At 43.6% G+C, this 19,886-nt stretch overlaps 1 protein-coding gene across 3 annotated transcripts in view; it reads right to left on the bottom strand.

Moving 5' to 3' along the window:
* Positions 1 to 1,446: 1,446 nt before the first annotated feature.
* LOC115651630 overlaps positions 1,447 to 19,886 on the bottom strand; it is a 165,154-nt gene continuing 146,714 nt past the window's right edge. For all 3 annotated transcript variants that reach the window (XM_030562843.1, XM_030562758.1, XM_030562934.1), the window contains exon 2: positions 1,447 to 3,231. In XM_030562843.1, the coding sequence (XP_030418703.1) occupies positions 1,906 to 3,084 (1,179 nt within the window). In that variant the 5' untranslated portion in view covers positions 3,085 to 3,231 and the 3' untranslated portion in view covers positions 1,447 to 1,905. The remainder of the gene's footprint in view (positions 3,232 to 19,886) is intronic.

Here is a 19,886-nt window from a genome sequence, read left to right as displayed (position 1 = left end):
TCAACATATGCTACTTGACTTCACTTTCAAGGTTCTCCACTATCTATTCCCACCGTATACTTATCATCTCTCACTCACTATCAAAATGTCGACTCCCACCTCCGACTGGCACATGATGCCAGCTTTTTGTGTCCACTTGTCACATTTTCATAGAAAGTATGAAGATGCTTCTCCCATGCTGCCCCTCAGGCTTGGGAGGAGCTCCCTATAAACAGCTGCAAAATGTTTCCCTCCTTAAATGCGCCTTTGCCATGTTGCCTACAAAAAACTCGACAATGGTTAGGCAACAGGTGTGCTGAGACCTCATCATGCTTATTGTTGGCTCATTGTTTCTTTTTATCCTCCTGTCTGTGTTCACATATTGTCTCTAGTCTCAGATTTTAATTGTAAGCTTTCTGGGCCATAGACCATTTTTTTTGTTTTGTGTTTATACAGTGCCTAGCACAATGGGGTTCTAATCCGTGATTGGGGCTTTTTGGAATAATAATAATAATAATAATAATAATAATAATAATAATAATAATAATAATAATTGTAAACAGAGTCTGAATGAATGCTTCCCTGACAGCTAGCTGGGAGCGGGAATGACTTGGGTGTATTTATGTAAATACAGTTTGCTCCTGCTCTGCTTTCATATTCAGCAGATATAGCAGTGTCAAAGTGATCACCTTTGGCTGGTGTTGGGTACAAATTACCTTAGTAATGAATGCAAAGGTAGTGAAATATGGTTACCAACATTGTAATTATTGTAGGAACACAGGAAAGCAGGACTGTGCTTAATCTGTTCCAAATAAGGGGCCACTCTCAGTTGAAAGAACCTCGTTAACCTGGGATAAAATGTCAGTGAGGGAGTGGGACAGATATTTCCAGCTAGGAGGCTGCACAGTTTCATCAAGGGGCCTTCCTAGACTGTTCTAACCTGTTTCTCCCCAGTGTTCAAAGAACTGAGCTAAATAGGAGCCTCTTTGTTATGTTAAATGCCCAATCAGAGCTGAGATCAGTTTGGTAGGACTCAAGTATCAGAGGGGTAGCCATGCTAGTCTGGATCTGTAAAAGCAGCAAAGAGTCCTATGGCACCTTATAGGGCTGGTCCAGACTGGGGGGGGGGAAATCGATCTTAGATATGCAACTTCAACTACGTGAATAACGTAGCTGAAGTCGAATATCTAAGATCGGATTACTCACCCGTCCAGACGGTGCGGGATCGATGTTCACGGCTCTCCGTGTCGATTCCAGAACTCCATTGGGGTTGATGGAGTTCCGGAATCGATATAAGCGCGCTCGGGGATTGATATATTGCATCTAGATTAGACGCGATATATCGATCCCCGAGCAATCGATTTTAACCCGCCTGTGGTTTCTCATGTGGAACGAAGAAAATTCACACAGTCAACACAGCTGCAAGCAAGTCAGATCAGATCAGATCTCTCTTTATTTTTTCTACTACTCCCTTATATAATTAAGTCTGGTTACATAAGCACTAGTCATGCAGGCTGACATCATACACACTGGCCATTTAATTGGACCAGGGAAAAATATCACGCGCATAGCATGCACAAAGCAGCAAACATACGGGCACCATTAATGGCTTTATTTACTTCACAATTCAAGGTTAACTACAGTTCAGTCAGTCACATGACTATTACAAGGATTTCAGTATTTTTCCAGATTGACTTTACAATTCTTGTCCTAAAATACACGATAGTTCCCCACAATTCCCCCCTTTTTATAAAATGCAGAATCCACAAGGCGTTGCAAGCTGCGTTGAATACATTGAATTATACAAGGAACAAAAAGAACTAATAATAACACACCCAGCAAAACAATAATAATTGTGTGAGCTAACGATACAAGCCAACTGGGCCAACCAAAGCTTGCAAGCCAATCCCACAGGAGGTTATCAACTTACTTCAATTTATTAACATTAGCCTGCAACTGCTGAAGCAAGGCATGAATAGAGTAAGAATGATCAGACAAATTCATACAACACATGCCTTCGAAATCCTCACATCCATGCCCCTGTGCCAACAGTAAAAAATCAATAGCAGCACGATTTTGCAAAACAGCGTGTCGTATACTGTCTACATCTTGCAATAAAGCAGTTATAATTTCAGAAGTTAAATTAAACTGTTTAATACTCCAACATGCCAACTTCTCTAGATTATTTAAAGCAATAGCAGAAGCCACTCCAGGAGCCAAAAATGCTGCAAAAATGTGAGACACAGGGTCTAAAAATTCAATGGTGTCCTTGCAGTCGGGAGCAAAGGAATTAATAGAATGTTTATTGCGAGGAGCATACGCAACATTAATATCATTCAACTGGCGCAGGGAAGGTGCAAATAGTGTTAATCGTCCAAGGTAGCATGGTTCTCCAATCGGGTTACTTGGTATACCTTGCCATGCCCTATCCCCACAGATTAAAAAGTATCCTGGGGGAAGCATCTTGGGCATGCCATTATTCCAAATTCCCCATTCTTGTAACTTAAGGCCTATACCGGGGCCCTGACTATCACAATAATTACCTTGAACAAAAGGAACCGAGGGAGTAACATTATGGGTGGCCAAAAACGCGTGAGCGCTAAAATTCCATCCATAAGTAGCATGAAGAACAGGATTATGTCCTCCAAAAGCAAAGCATCCTAAAGACAATTTAGCAGTGTTACTAAGTCGGCCCGGGAGAGAGCCCAGTACCTCCAATTCTTGAGGGGGAAAAGCAAGGGAAACATTAAGATTATTAATTATATGGCCCTGAAGCATATTCCCAAGCACGCCCGGGCATTGTTCATCAAGATCATTATTGCGGGACAACAATTGACAGGTTCGATTCTGACTCTGCACATCAGAATTGTCATCCTTAAGCAGGGTATAATTACTAACATACAAAACAAAATCGGGTGGAAACAAATACGGATACCCGATTAAACATGTACGGAAGGGATCCGAGGGGGTGGCCATAGAAATACAAAAGATATTCTGTCCTGTCTGATTCGCCCAGGTGACCCAGACATTTTGGCGAGGGTCTACCCGTGGGACCGCAGCAGAGGACACCAATACATACAAGCATGCAACAATTTTACAAAACATTTTGATCTTAAGCAAAAAGAAGACAAAGATCCGGAGTGTTTTCGTCTTCGATTGCGCCCTGCGATCGTTCCGAGTCACTCGGTGATTGCTCCGGGTTACCGCGGACTAGCCATGGTCGAACCCACTTCGCGGGCAGCCATCTAGGACCTGTAGTAGTAGAAACACAAGCATAACCCCTTCCCCATGTTAATAAATCCACAGGACCTTGCCATATTTGATCTATATAATTAAACCATCGGACCTGTGGACGGGGCAATTGGCAATCTTGGCCCGTAGCACCGGCAATATGTCACGTAACTGGTGGAACATTATGGGTTCCTTCCTGTAACCAATTAAGCACATATAGAGCCTTTGAGAGGCGAGCATGGGGTGTACGGGACAATGGATCGGCATCGGGGGCAACTCCCCCTTTTTGTTTTAATAGAAGAAGCTTTAAAGAGGTGTGAGAGCGTTCCACAATAGCTTGGCCGGTGGAATTGCCAGGGACACCGGTAACATGAGAAATACCCCATAAGGAAAGAAAGCGAGCTGTACGACGAGAAATATAGCCAGCGCCATTATCTGTTTTTATGGACGCAGGAATGCCCATAACAGCAAAGCAAACCTGCCAATGTTTAATAACATCCCGGGAACCGGTACTGGCTAACGCCGAAGCCCATAAAAATCCTGAGAAGGTGTCTACCGTAACATGAATATGTTTAAGGGACCCAAATTCAGGGAAAAGGGTAATATCTGTTTGCCAACTTTGTAAGGAGGACAAACCGCGAGGGTTAACGCCAGAGGCAAGGGAAGGGGGCATAACATGCTGTTGACAACTAGGACAGGAGGCCAGAAGGGCATGAGTAGCAGCCAAAGGGAGCTTAAACTGCCGGGCTAAGGCACGGGCAGATTGGTGAAAAAAATCATGCGAAAAGCGAGCCTGAGCAAAGGAGTCAGGGACATGGACTGAACCAACCAATTGGTCAACGATGGTGTTGCCCTGGGCCAAACCATCAACAACACCAGAATGACTGCGAATATGAGTAATAAAATAGGGACAGGAACGGGCATCAAGTAAATGCCAAAGTCGTAAAAGGGCTTGCCACAGCACAGGATTAGGCACTTGTCTTAGGAGAGAACGTTCCAATCGACACGTCACACCCACAGCATAAAGAGAATCATTAACAATATTAAGAGGGGTGGTGGGCCACTTAATAAAGGCATGAATAATGGCTTGAAATTCCAGAACTTGGAGAGATCCCTCAGCCACGACCAGCTCATGATGCCAGGCACCGGCAGTGTACCACAAAAGGCCGGCGCAGGCCATTTTGCCGCTGGCATCAGTAAACACAGTAAGCCCCTGAACAGGGGAAGATTGTCGCATGACCACCTTTTCTAAGGGAATCGTCACTGATAAAAGGCGGTGAGAGGGATAGTGATTAGTAAGACGTCCAGTATAACATAACAAAGCAACAGCAAAAGAGACATCATTAGCAAAAATGTGGGAGAGTAAAGGAACATTAAAAGGCACATAAATAACATCAGGATCAGCGCCCGTGACTGCAACAGTACGGGAACGGGCTGTCACAATAAGTGATGCAATGGCTTCCAATCGAGTGGTAACTGTTTTGGAAAATTGAGAAGATGGGAAAATCCATTCGAGTCCAATGAGAGGATCAGGTAGATCCGGAAGCCATTGAAAAAGTAGTGCTTCTTCTGGAGACAATCGCCAGGGACACAGGTGAACCCGGGAGAATACGGCCAGAATACCGAAGCGTAATCTTATTGGCAATAGTGCGGAGGGCAACTTCATGTTGTGGTTGCAAGGAGCGAGGTTCATCTGGATCATGGCCTCCTTTTAGAAGTTGAAGAAGGGGAGCAAGATCCTCATTAGAAATGCCACAAAGCCCATGGACCCACTGTAAGTCTCCGACCAGGCATTGGACGTCATGCAGGTTGCGAATAGTAAGATTAATAGTCAGTTTTTGTGGTCGTACGATAGAGTTAGTAATGTGCATGCCTAGATAAAAATAAGGTGCCTGTCGTTGAATTTTGTCCGGGGCTATGGTGAGGCCAGCAGATTGCAGCACAGAAGCAATTTCCGAGATGGCCGTTTCAGTATTAAGAGTTGCTCCAGCAAAAAGAATGTCGTCCATATAATGGTAGATAAGCCATTCGGGATGTGCATGACAGAGTGGCAGCAACGCCCAGGCCACATAAAGCTGGCAAACGGTAGGTGAATTTTTCATGCCTTGGGGAAGCACTGTCCATTGATATCGTTGAGCGGGTTCGGCCTTGTTCACAGAAGGAACCGAGAAAGCAAACTTATCCTTATCATCGGGATGAAGAGGAATTGTAAAGAAACAGTCCTTTAAATCGATTACAAGTAGAGGCCAATCATGTGGGAGCATTGTAGGGGTAGGCAAGCCTGGCTGAAGGGCCCCCATGTCTTTCATAACCACGTTTATTGCCCGCAAATCATGCAATAGACGCCATTTTCCCGATTTTTTGGGAATAGTGAAAATTGGAGTGTTCCAGGGGCTTAGAGAAGGTTCTAGGTGGCCCTTTTTGAGCTGTTCTTGGACCAGTTCTTGTACACGGGCGAGCTTGTGAGCTGACAACTGCCATTGAGCGACCCACACCGGAGTAGAGGTTAATCATTCCAATTGTAGGATCGGCCGCCCCTCAATGGCCGCTAAGCAAAAGGGAGGTTCTGCAAAACGACCCCCCACTGACTTAAACAGTCACGACCTAACAACCAAATAGGTGCAGAAAGAACATAAGGACGTACCTTCACCATCATAGCAGAGTCCTCGTCATCACGGATTGTAATGTAATAGGTACTGATGCGAGTAAGTTGGGTCCCCCCAATACCTTTAACCGAGGTCGTAGCGTCTTGCAAGGGCCAGGAATCAGGCCAGAATTGAATCAGGACGATAGTCACATCGGCCCCAGTATCTAGGAGGGCTTCATGTCGGAACTGGCGGCCATCCGGGCCCTGTAGGCACACCATCCGTGAGGTTTTACGTTGGGTTACTGTCATGGCAAAGGCTACCTGTGGAGAATCTGTAGAGCCGAAACCATGGGACCCACGTTCCGTCAATTTAGTTTTTGGTACAGAGCCTTGAAATGGAATTAGTTGAGCGATACGAGTGCCGGCTGCAATATTAACCGGAGGGAAGAGGGCATGGACCATTATCCCGATATTTCTGGTATAATCCACGTCGATAAGACCAGGTAGCACAAAAAGCCCTTGCTTGGACATAGAAGAGCTGCCGATTAAGAGAGCACTAAGTCCGTACCCCAAGGGGCCATTTACTACCGAGGGAACGATTTGTATTTTATCGTCTTCTAATGTTACATCTGCTGCTGTGGCCAAGTCCACTCCGGCACTTCCTCGGGTGGCTCCTGCAAGGTATTCCAAACAACCGGCTTGGGGTTGGGGGACTCTTGTGTCTTTGCGCCCCCCCGGCGGGCGCTCCGCATCCCGTTTCCCTGAAGCGATGTGCCATCCTTTTTAAAACGAGATCGGCATTCAGATGCACGGTGTCCAAACTTGTCACAGCGGTTACAAGTTCCTGCAAAAGCCTTCATTACATGTTCGGTCCCCGCCCTTATATTTTTATTTGGGCAGTCCTTCTTCATATGCCCCGGCTTTCCGCACGCGAAACAAACCCCCGACGGGCGGGAAGGCTTAATGGGTCTTACCAAAGGTCGAAGGGCCACTGCCAATGCTGATGCATGAGCCTTTGCATGTATTTCCGCTTTATCAGTTTCCTCGTATACCGACGCTCTGTTACAGGCTTCCACCATTTCGGTTAGGGAAGCAGTTTTTGGCAAGGTAGCCAAGATACGACGACAAACGGCATTGGCATTCTGTGTAGCAAGATCGAGCCCAACAGCTGCCTTCGCTTCGGCTGTCAAATTAGGGGAGCGGTCTATTGCTTCTCTAAGTTGATCGAGAAATGTTGAATAAGGCTCTGAGGGATCCTGGACAATTTTTGCGTACGGTGGGATTGGTTTACCCATTTGAGGTACATCCTTAAAAGCAGCCAAGGCCAATCCCTGTGACTGCTGTAAAATCCGAGGATCAAGGCGGGCTTGTCGCTGCGGGTCTGCATAAACATCAGTTCCCATAAGCATATCCTGAGTGACATAACGCAGCGGATTGTCCTCTGACAACTCGATGTTACGTAGGATAGCCATTTCCACATGTTTCGACCAATTATCCTTCCATAATAGCTTTTGAGTAGGTGTTAAAAGCATATCGGCAAATTTTGACGAATCATAGGGGCACATAGCTTGTCCGACAAACACCTGCTCCACGAGGGACTGCACATATGGATTGTTCATGCCATAAGACATTATTGCCTTTTGTGCTTCACGGACGAGCTTCCAGTCTAATGGCGCCCACTGTCACCTAGCAGGGTTATTTGGGTCTGGTGTAATAACTGGGAAGGCATTGGGTAAGAACTCCCCCTCTATGTGGGCTTCTTTTATAAGTCCATGCCACCGCCGCACCAGATCCGGGGATCCAGGCCCTACAGTATCCGTGGAATATGCCGGCGGGTTACTGAGAAAAGGATTACCGTGCTCCCGCTGCTGACTTGCCAAAGGCCGTCCCAGCAGTTTATGACTCGAGGGAGTTTGTGGTTGGGTTTCCGTGCATCCTACACTGCACCCCCAAAGCCCACAATGGGGACAGGGGGTAGCAATGCCACCTGTATGTGAAGTATCATCTGGCGGTTTAGTCTTGTAAGCTTTATATGTTTCTCCCTTTTTAAATCGTCCTGGTTCAGTTATTTCATGAAGGGTCCGCAAAGTATAAGAGTGTTCTTTGTTTCCCCCGGTTATTTGAGACAGTTTGTCCAGCATTTCTTGTAGTTGGTGTCCTTGGCGTTTCAACTCCTCCTGGAGTTCTGAGGGTCCAGTATCCATCTGTTCGGAGAGCTCATCCGAGTCTTGAGGGAGCGGGATGGTGACGGGGTCAATGCCGGAATCAAGCCCAGGTGCAGTCGGAATTATCACCTCCTCCCCTCCAAAGAAATCTTTAGCTCCGACTGGTAATACAACAGGTGGCTCGGGCAACACCATAGGCGACTCATCAGGCTTCTTCGGCCGGAAAATGTCGTCCACTGCCACCTGAACTCCCGCCTCAGCAGCAAGCGTTTCTACTATTTTCTTTGTTTTGCACCATATCTGACTAAGGGAGACAGCTTCCTTACTGCCGTGGGCGACTGACTCCCAAAGATCGGATCCAAGTCGTTCCCAAACAGTCTTATCAAAGACAGTATTCGGGGTAACAAAAAACCCACGTCGTTGTCCCCATTTAAGCAAGCGAGACAGCGGTTCAGGAGAAATCTTTTCTCCCTGCTTTTCTGTTATGCGTAACAAAAAGTCGTGCACTGTTTTCTCTTCTGCTGACAACGCAGAACCCATATTTCTTTTATAATGCGCGGCCGCTCACCTGTGAGCTCACGAACGTCACTCTCAGACGACCAGGAGCCGATGTCCCTTCGGTACCTCCTGCTGCGGCCGCTACCTCCGCCTTTCTTCTCTTGAGCGCACCGACCAGGTCTTGCCGGATTGGATCACGTCGGGGTCACCAATTGTGGTTTCTCATGTGGAGCGAAGAAAATTCACACAGTCAACACAGCTGCAAGCAAGTCAGTTCAGATCAGATCTCTCTTTATTTTTTCTACTACTCCCTTATATAATTAAGTCTGGTTACATAAGCACTAGTCATGTATGCTGACATCATACACACTGGCCATTTAATTGGACCAGGGAAAAATATCACGCGCATAGCATGCACAAAGCAGCAAACATACGGGCACCATTAATGGCTTTATTTACTTCACAATTCAAGGTTAACTACAGTTCAGTCAGTCACATGACTATTACAAGGATTTCAGTATTTTTCCAGATTGACTTTACAATTCTTGTCCTAAAATACACGATAGTTCCCCACACCCGCCGATACGGTGGGTAGTCTGGACGTGGCCATAGACTAACAGATGTTTTGGAGCATGAGCTTTCGTGGGTGAATACCCACTTTGTCGGATGCATGTAGTGGAAATTTCCAGGGGCAGGTATATATATATGCAAGCAAGCTAGAGAAAACGAGGTTAGTTCAATCAGGGGGGATGAGGCCCTGTTCTAGCAGTTGAGGTATGAAAACCAAGGGAGAAGAAATTGGTTTTGTAGTTGGCAAGCCATTCACAGTCTTTGTTTAATCCTGAGCTGATGGTGTCAAATTTGCAGATGAACTGAAGCTCAGCAGTTTCTCTTTGAAGTCTGGTTCTGAAGTTTTTTTGCTGCAGGATGGCCACTTTAAGATCTGCTATAGTGTGGCCAGGGAGGCTGAAGTGTTCTCCTACAGGTTTTTGTATATTGACATTCCTAATATCTGATTTGTGACCATTTATCCTTTTCCGTAGACACTGTCCAGTTTGGCCGATGTACATAGCAAAGGGGCATTGCTGGCATATGATGGCGTATATTATATTGGTGGACGTGCAGGTGAATGAACCGTGATGATGTGGCTGATCTGGTTAGGTCCGGTGATGTTGTCGTTTGTGTAGATATGTGGGCAGAATTGGCATCGAGGTTTGTTGCATTGATTGGTTCCTGAGCTAGAGTTACTTTGATGCGGTGTGCAGTTACTGGTGAGAATATGCTTCAGGTTGGCAGGTTGTCTGTGGGCAAGGACTGGCCTGCCACCCAAGGCCTGTGAAAGTGTGGGATCATTATCCAGGATGGGTTGTAGATCCCTGATGACGCGTTGGAGGAGTTTTAGCTGGGGACTGTATGTGATGGCCAGTGGAGCCCTGTTGGTTTCTTTCTTGGTTTGTCTTGCAGTAGGAGGCTTCTGGGTACATGTCTGGCTCTGTTGATCTGTTTCCTTATTTCCTTGTGCTGGTATTGTAGTTTTGAGAATGTTTGGTGGAGATTTTGTAGGTGTTGGTCTCTGTCTGAGGGGTTAGAGCAGATGCTCATTCTCCAAAACGTCTGTTAGTCTATAAGATGCCACAGGATTCTGTGGTAGGACTGTGTTTCTGCCCAGCCTGCTAAGAGCTAACAATCACTGAGAGCTCAAATCACTTGAGATGAGGCAGTGTTTCTGCCCAGTCTTCAAAGAGCTGAAAATTACCAAGAGACTAATGTGCAGAGGTCACAGCAGAGAGGCAGGTGGCAGCAGAAGGCAACTACAGTCAGCCGCTGAATGAATGGCTAGGATGGCGGAGAGGCATGATGAGCAGCCAGCAGGCTGGCTGGTGGAGAGGCGTGGCAAGAGCAGTGAGCAGGCGGCCAGCAGGGCGGAGGTGGAGGGCCGCGATGAGAGGGCGGCTGGTGGAGAGGCGTGGCGAGAGCGATGAGCAGGCGGCCTGTGGAAGTAGAAGCAGGTGGCTGGCAGGCGCAGCCAGCAGAGTGGCTGCAAGAGAGGAGCAGCAAGTGAGTGCCTGAGCAGTGGAGTGAGTAAGGTGCCTCTTTATCCCATCCAGGGTGGGAGGTGAAGTCTGCAGGTGTGCCTCTGAACTCTGGGTATGCACTGACCAAGGATAGCAACTGTGACTGGGGTGCAGAGAAGAGGTGGGCACGTGAAAGAGACTTTTGTTTGCTGGACTTAAGAACCTGAAGGGAAAAGAACACTGCCCAACCTACTTTGGGGTGGGTCCTTTACTCACGGTTTATGTTTATGAACCCTGTTTGTGGTGTTTTCCCAAATTAACACCGAGTTACTTCCCTCCTTTTATTAAAAGTTTCTTTTCTATACTCAAACTCTGTACTTGCGAGAGGGGAAATATTGCCTCAGAGACATCTACGGTGGTGTGTAAATTTCCCAGGTCAGTGGATGGGGACTTGAGCCAGTTCTGTGTTGCAGCAATGGAAAAGAACCACAAGATATTGAACCTGGCCCTGGTTCCTGCTGGCTCCACCTGGCAGAAGAGTTACATAATAATTAATTAATGATTCATTAATAATACAGAACCAGAAATCAAAGACAACTTCTTCAATGAGATAATAAAATCTTTTAAGCTCCTGTGCTGCCTGAGGTTGTTCTATAGAGCAGTGTCAGTCTTCAGAATCTGAAGTGAAGGATCTCTCCCCTTCTCTTTATAAAGAAAACCATGGGATATTGACTAACTTTCAATAATGTGGAATTTGTATTTAGCTGCCATCACACATACACTCACTTTTATCAGGTTTTGATTAAACTAAAAAGTTGAAAAGTTACTTGTAAAAATGCAACACATTTTTTTTACTTGTAAAATCTCACCCACAAAGTTGAGGAGAGTCAAGGAGAATTTCGGATGCAGTATTGGGGGCATCATGATGATGAGAGGCAGTCACGGATGTATTGCATGGCTCTAGGTGTTGAAGACAGCATGAAATCTTCTTAAAGGACTTTGCTAGCTTGTCCGTTTGTGGGGCTTTTCTGACAAAAGGTCTGCAGGTTGGGAGTCTGGTTTGAGAATAAGGGAAGTGAGATCTGAGAGCATCTCATAAATCTTGGCTTCTAATGCCTTTTTTAAAATTATAATTCAGTCTGCAGAGGGGCAGCATTTTTAAAGAATAACTAGAAATCGGAAACAGAAGTTCTTGCTTTTCCCTTATAACCTGCAAGAATGAAAAGCTTCAGAGTGCCAAAAAAAGTACTTGCTGAACAACCAAAACAGAATTTGTTTGTTATAAATAATTTGCTGAGCACCATTGGCATGCTCAGCACAGTGCAAAGATGGATGTACAAATTATATTCTTGGTTATATGGATATAAATACGGACTAACTCTGTTGACTTCAGTGGAGTTATCTGGATTTACACTTAAGAGCTTTGCTGGATCAGGGCTGGAATGCTCAGCCCTTTGCAGGATTAAGTTCACAAAGTGCTTTTTATCTGTACGTCTCAAAGTGCTTTATAAAAGAGGGAAAGTGTCATTAACTGCATTCAACAGATAGAGTAAGTGATGTGAATTGTCTTGCTGAAGACTACAGAGCATGCCAGTGGCTGAGCCACAAACAGAATTCAGGTTTCCTGACTCCCACTACCTTGGCCTCTCCATTGGCTCATGCTATCTTCATTTATGCCAGTACAGCCATGTTGTCTCCAGATTTATCTTGAGTGATATTTGTGAATTCCATTACTTTCAGTGTATTTGCACAGTTGTAACTGGTAGAACTTGGTTTACAGTTTTGTTTGATGAACAAGAAAGAATAGAATCCAACATCCTCTCCCCTAATGTAGGGGCTTTGTGGGGCTAACAGGAGTAAAAAAACAACAACATATTTTTATTACTCAAGCTAACAGACCTGACTGAATACAATCCAGAAGCAGATCTATTGAGTAATAATATTCTGGATGAAATTCTGGCCCATTACAATCAATGAGGGCTTTGCCATTGACTTCAATCGGGCCAAGATTTCACCCTCCATTTTTCCATAGTCATGATGCAGAGCAGAACTTCACTCAAAACAATGTGATACACCACCGTGGGCGTTGGCTGATTTGGCATGTCATGTAATCTTAACATCATCTTGTTATTTATCATCAGTGTTATCAGAGAGATTTCAAATATTTCTAAAATATTAATGGATTTATATACAAATGTATCAAAATCAAATATTCATCCCACCCCTAATAGGTTCTTTAAATTAGATTGTGAATTTAGCAGGAATGTGTAATGCCATTGGTGCTATGGCTTGGTTGCTATGATGCTATTGATGCTATGACTTAGTTAAGCAGCATAACTATCTTAAAAATACATATTCCAGTTGACAATAATTATGGAAAGAGGAAAATGTGAAAGTACTGTTTGTATTTGGTAGCTCAATAGTATTAGGATCAGTTCTTCCAACTAGGTATCTGATTAGGATAAGTCTGAAGATAATTTTGTTGGTGCTATGTCACAAGTGTTCCATACATGTAAAGACTGAACATTTCAAAGCTACCTAAGAGATTTGGTTATCTAATATCTATCAAAATTAATGTGAACCAGGCATCCAAACCTCCTTGGTGACTTTAAATCTCTTAACCAAAATGTTCATTTCTTAAGCCTATACTCAGGAAAAGCAGAGATGGGACAGTGTGGCCTAGTGAATAGAAACTGAGACTGGCACTTAGGAGGCTTATCTTCTATTCCTGGCTCAACCACTGGCCAGCTGGGTGACCTTGAGCAAGTCACATCCCCTCCCCGTGCCTCAGTTTTTCCATCTGTAAAATTGGGATAATGATGCTTCCCTCCTTTGTAAAGCACTTTGAGATCTACTGATGAAACGATAAGGGCTAAGTATCATTATGATTTACCTTTCTTCAGAAAAGTGACAAAATAGTATGACTAACTGTCTTGAAAGTGAATTGTGTAACTGTTGCATCTTGTGTAAACAATGCCTTATGGACAGCTCAAAGTATAGAGACATCATTGTTAAAAAGTTATTAAATTACGTACTGCAAATATCAAGAGAATAACAGACTTTGAGAGGGAAAATGGCAGACATATGTGGCATTTGCGGTACACTTGATGGCTAGGATGGTACAATTGCTACATGTGAACCTTAAAGCAGATACTATACAAGCACCATTCAGAGATTCCACAACCAGAAGGGACCACTGTGATCATCTTGTGTTAACACAGGCCGGAGAACTTCCCCAAAATAATTCCGAGAGCAAGGTGGCCATATTTGTTAAACGTATTGGCAAACTTGTTGGATTGTTCCTTTGCAGCAACTTGAATATATCAGAGAGTGGGAAAACACAAATATCTCATATTTGTATGTGTGCTTAAGTTTTGACTGGGTATTTTTGGCTCAAAAAGCTATTTATTGGGACAGAAGTAACACATGATCTGGTTTTCTCATGGTGTCCCACTATCCAAAACTGAAGAGTCCCTGAGGTGCTAAAAAGTCTGTGAAAATTACAAACTAATAATGCAGCAGGACAACTGGAAGTCTTTGCACACTCCCCTGGAGATTTATTATTGCCGCAGCAAGCATATGCCATTTCTATTGAATTGAGTAAGAGTTAAACATATACAGGAAAAGGAAAGAGATTTGTGAATGATTAAGGTGAATCAGGCTCAAAGAACAATTTCCACCTACATTTCTGAACGTGACACATGTCTATTGTAGAACAATGAAGAAAAGAAAAGAGGCGAATAATTAAATGAAATAGGTTCATTTTTACTGTTGGAAGTAAAAGAGAAGACTCCTGTATCTTCCTTCCATATTTTTCTACTCAACAAGGGGTTTTGATGTAAAACTCGTATTACAATGGTCTCTATCCAGCCAAAGACGCACTACATACAAGAGGGACTATTATAAAACCATTAAGTCAACAGTTGATGTTTCACATAATAAGGACTGATGAAGTGTGGCAGAAGCATAACTTGCATATTATCATAATAATTTTAGAGGTATTAGCTAACTCTGAGTTATAAGGTTGCAGTTCTCAGTGATAAAACTTTAAAAAGAAGCAATTTGTCATTTTTCAGGAAGACAATGAAAGGGTATTTAAAGCATTTGGAAACAGTGCTTTGTCCTGGATGCCAAAGGATAAGGGCACAGATCCTCAGAGAAGATGTCAGTGGAGCTGTGCCAGTTTACATCAACTACTGGTCCCTCTGTATTATGGTCCCATTTCAGCAAAGCATTTTAAGCACATCTTAAAGTTAAGCATATGTTTCAGTGCCTTGCTGAACATGCAAAGACTTAATTTGATGAATATGCGCTTAAGTGATTTGCTGGCTCAGGTCTAAAGTAATAATACTTTGGACAGGAAAAGTTAAAAAGTGTGACTTGTACATTTCATAAAATGGCCTTTTCTTCCTTTTTTTTTTATTGCTATTGCTGCATCATCATCAAGGCTGAACTTATCAAGTTTTTCTTACATAAATCTCAAAGCACTTTGGATAGGTTGATGTACATTATTATCCACATTTTACTATATAAATATTCTTTTCTAAGATCCACATTTTACTACATAAACTTTTCTAAGGCTACGTCCAGATTACCCGCCGTATCGGTGGGTTAAAATCGATTGCTCAGGGATCGATATATCGCGTCTAATCTAGACGCGATATATCGATCCCCGAGCGCGCTTATATCGATTACGGAACTCCATCAACCCCAACGGAGTTCCAGAATTGACAGGAAGAGCCGCGAACATCGATCCCGCGCGGTGTGGATGGGTGAGTAATCCGATCTTAGATATTTGACTTCAGCTACGTTATTCACGTAGCTGAAGTTGCGTATCTAAGATCGATTCCCCCCCCGTAGTGTGGACCAGCCCTGAGGTATGAAAAATAGTGAATTATTCACTCCGTGATTAAAACAAATCTATATTAATGGAAATGAATGACATCTATCTTATGAAATGCACCACATATAGAAAAAAGATACCGCATGAGCTAAAGATGGAGTGTTATCAAGCCTGAACTTTAATTTTTTACTTCTTTTGGTTTGTTTCACATCTAAAACACCATTTAAATACAATGTATTTACAGTATATATATCTTTGTGGATCAGCCAGATCTTAGACAGTGGTGGCCAGGTTCTTCTTGGTTACACTAATGAAAATGATGCAGTGATGTATGTGATATAAAGAGGTTATTTATACAACACAAAGACACACACATAGTAAAAGCACATCTCTGTGAAACCTCAGAGGAGATACATGAGTGTAAACTGATGCCAGTAAATCTGAGTTCAATCCAGGGTCTCTTGTAAATCTGAAAATCTACACTAGGCCATTTCAGCACTCTCATTATTATCAGGGTTCTTGTTAAGAGTAAACTCAGTCGTTAGAAGTTTATGACCAGATTTTGATCTTAGTTCCACCAGATGACATCCAGAATAAGGACCCAATCCTGGTTCCTTTGAGTCAACAAGAGATTTGCTTTGACTCCAGCAGGAGCGGCATATGGTCATTATACCACCGACATTAGTGAGTCTCTCTGTATTTACACTCACGTAACCAAGACCATAAGTTGGTTTCACCGTTCCAGAGGTGAAAATAACTAGAAAATCTGAATATCACTGAAAGACATAGAAGCCTGAGCTACCTCAGAAATCATTCCATCTGAATGAAAACTCAGGGTGAATTCTGAGAATTCTCAGTAATCTCATATTTTTAGAACTCTTAGAATTGCAAATGTAAAGCCCAATCTTGCTCTGACTGAAGTCAGTGGGAGTTTTGCCACTAAGTAAAAAGGGCCAGATTTACCAAAAGCTTGGTGTCTACACACTGCCACAAGAGCAGCACAGAGATGGAATCATGCCTTGGTGAGGGTTCCATCCCCTCCCTGTGCTGTCTTGCTCCACAAGGGCAGAAGAGTGCTGCTGTTCAATACCAGTAACAAATGATTATAATTATTAGCTGCTCCAGGCTACAATCTGCAACACTGGGCCACTGCTCTAACCTTGTCACATTATGCATTATAAATACTGGTAGAATCGCCTATTAAGGTTGCCTGACACTTCTCATTATAACACACCGTTTTCAGTTGCTTATAACTTTGTAGAACTCTAACCATAAATGAGAGGTACTTGTCCTCCATCCACCTTTTAATTAATCAATCACAATGGGGCACCCTAAAATTTAAATTAATGGAGATATCCTATCTCCTAGAACTGGAAGGGACTCTGAAAGGTTATGGAGTCCAGCCCCCTGCCTTCACTAGCATGACCAAGTAGTGATTTTGCCTCAGATTGCTAAGTGGCCCCCTTGAGGATTGAACTTATAACCTTGGGGCTAGTAGGCCAATGCTCAAACCAATGAGCTATCCCTCCCCCCTATTTCTGAGCAATTGCTAGATGCGAGGTTAAGGTATCGCCAGGGGCAGCTGTCCATCACTGTTGCTTACGCTCCCACCAAGGAAGCTACATATACTCATAAAGACTAATTCTATCAGCAGCTTGCAGAACAGACACAATCTGTTCTGCTGCACAATAAACTTATTATATTTGAAGATATGAATGCTACAACTTGTCCCCATTTGAAACTATTCTTGGGCCATTTTGCTTTGGAACAATAAATGACAACTCTGTGAGACTGCTTTCCTTTTGTGCTTCTCACAACATTACCATCACTGGCAGTTGGTTTAGGTGCTTGGATATGTATCGGGAAACCTGGATATCCAACAATGGCTGGATGAGGAAGGAGCTAGACCATATATTGGTCCAGACTCATAGCATAGTAAGGTCATACTGGGTCTACAGAGGTGCAGAAACCCCAGCAAATAATGATTATCGTCTCTTCACTGCTTAAATGGCAATTGCTCCCTGATTTCAACATCAGAGTGTGCCTATTATGATCCATAAGGCACAATGCATTGGTGAAAATTCAGCACTTTCTAATAAGTCCTCTGCTGCAATGAAAAACATATTCAATGCACTTGGCACCCTCCCTGATGATGTAGAATGTGTCTGGACAGCTATAAGCACAGTCATCTGAGAAGGCGTAGATGCCATCTCATAACTGAAATACTACAAGCAACTCCCTTAGCTAACCAATGAGACATTTTCAAATTTTCCAAACGAAAAAGACAGCGCCAGGAGGATGTTGAATGTAAACGTTTACAAGGTATTTTTTGAGTGAGAGCAAAAGCAGATTATGAAGTTTATTTTGAGAACTTGGCAGAAGAAGGTATGGAGTCTAATAAATAACAATTTCACTGAAAGCTGTTCAGTCACTTCAATCCAAAATTGGACTTTCCGTGGCTCCATGCTGATTAACAAGGCTGATAGTAAAACATGTTTAACTCAAGAACATGTCCTACAAAGATGGTACGAATATTAGGAGTCTGCACTTAACCATCTTGAAGCAACTCCATGTCCAGATCTGGATGCATTAGCAGTAGATGCAATCCCTAACTCCAAAACTTGTGTACATGCACCAACATTCAAAGAGATTCACTCTGCCATACAAGAACTGTGAAGTGGGCGTGCTGCCAGACCCAATGACATAACATCTGAATTTCTCAGGTGCACCACCGAACCATAAGAGCAGCATTATACCAACTTTTTCCCCTGATTTGGACTACTGGGAAGGTACCAGTGGAGTGGAAGAAAGGGATCATTCTCTCACTGTATAAGGGGAAAAGCTTATGCACTGAGTGCAGTAGCTATAGGCCAGTAACTCAGCTCTCTGTTCCTGGAGAAGTCTTCACACATGTCCTACTCACCTGGCGTCAGCCTCTCCTTGTGGAACACCATTGCCAAGGGTAATTGGGCTTCACTGCTGGGCATTCTACAATGGATGCTATACTTGCTCTTTGTCTGTTATCTGAGATACATCATGAATGTAACCATCTTTGTTATATAGTCCTAAAGGCAGCCTTCTATTCTGTAGCTAGAACAGATTTGTGGAAGACCCTATGAAGCATCCTCCTGAGTCTGATAATGACTCAACATAATGACTCTACATAATGAGACTCTATATAATAACTCAAGTGCTTTGTGGGACCCATAGGTATGACAGGTTTCACACTAGATCTGGGGTGAAGCTGGGATGTGTCCTGATTCCAGCCCTGTTCTGCTGTGCAATGGATTATATCTCCACAAAAGATTGGTATAACTGTTGATTCAACCTCTTTTGCTGACTTAGATTATATGTATGGAGTCGTCATGCCTAATGATCAGAGCCATGGCACTCAGGCCTAGTGGTTAGAGCCATGGGTCACAGACAGAATCAGGAGTCCATAGCAGGGTTGGACCATGGCAGGAGCAAGAGCAAGGCTGGAGCAGGACTAGGAATAGGCCTGGAGCAAGCTAAGACTTATGGCGTCTGTTACCACTATCAGGAAAGGAGAGCTCCAAGCCATGAGATATCATTGAGCAGATTGAATTGCTGTTTCTCCTGCAAAGCTTACACACCTGCCTTTGGAGTCACTAGACCACTGCCTGGCTTGTGGATTGAATGGAAACTAGTACAACAATCAGGCTCTAGTTCAGGGAAGACTCATCACTTTACACTGTATTTATAATGACCCAAATCATCCCCTGCTATGTGAAAAAAATGGGGAGTGCAGACATATTCCTGAGGAACCTGTCCTAGAGTTCTTACCCTAAAGCTCTGTTGGTGTGTGATCTAAGAACACCTTGGAATCAACTGGCAAGGGGGTTACAGGAATATCCTGATTCTGCTATGCAAATTCTTGTCAACCAACACTGTTATGTGGGGTCCTAAAAGAAAGCTCTGGTCACACGGGTCATTACTATCATTGTGAAATGTACGCACAGATTGTATAAGGAGTTAGGCATATATATAGTATACTGAAAATATGTTTTAAAGTCTACATAAGGCAGAGTTGACAAAAAGGTTTTCTGCCAGACAGAGGATGTTTATTCACCTGTCTCTCTGTCAGCAGAGACGATTGTAAGTCAACATAATGGGTACATATCTATGTACAAAGCCAACAGAGATGTGCAAATCCAACAGGGAAGCTCACAGCGGAAAAAAACAAGCAATGTGGTTGCGGGTGATACTGCCTCTGAGTAGAGATAATGAACTCTCAGTGATTTAAGGAGAAGGCAAAGAGAACACACCCTTATCCTGCACCCAGGAAGTAAAAAGGCAATACATTTACATTCTTGAAAATGGGGTCACAACCAACCTTGGTTGAAACATGGTGCAGGACATTTGGTGTGAGAAAAACTTCTTTGGACAGGTTAACCTGTTACATTTAGTCGTAACAACTTTAGTTTGATGACTTCAGCATGAAGATGTGAAGGCAACACAGAGCCAGCACACCAGGTAATAAACTACAGGGGTTAGCCTGACTCTGGGGACAAGACAATGAACTTTGGGGATGTCAGAAGAAGGCAAAG

This window comes from Gopherus evgoodei, chromosome 1, assembly GCF_007399415.2.
Source record: "Gopherus evgoodei ecotype Sinaloan lineage chromosome 1, rGopEvg1_v1.p, whole genome shotgun sequence".
NCBI classification, from domain to species: Eukaryota; Metazoa; Chordata; order Testudines; family Testudinidae; genus Gopherus; species Gopherus evgoodei.
Note: the sequence above shows the minus strand (reverse complement) of the source record. Positions and strands in the feature narration are given on the sequence as shown.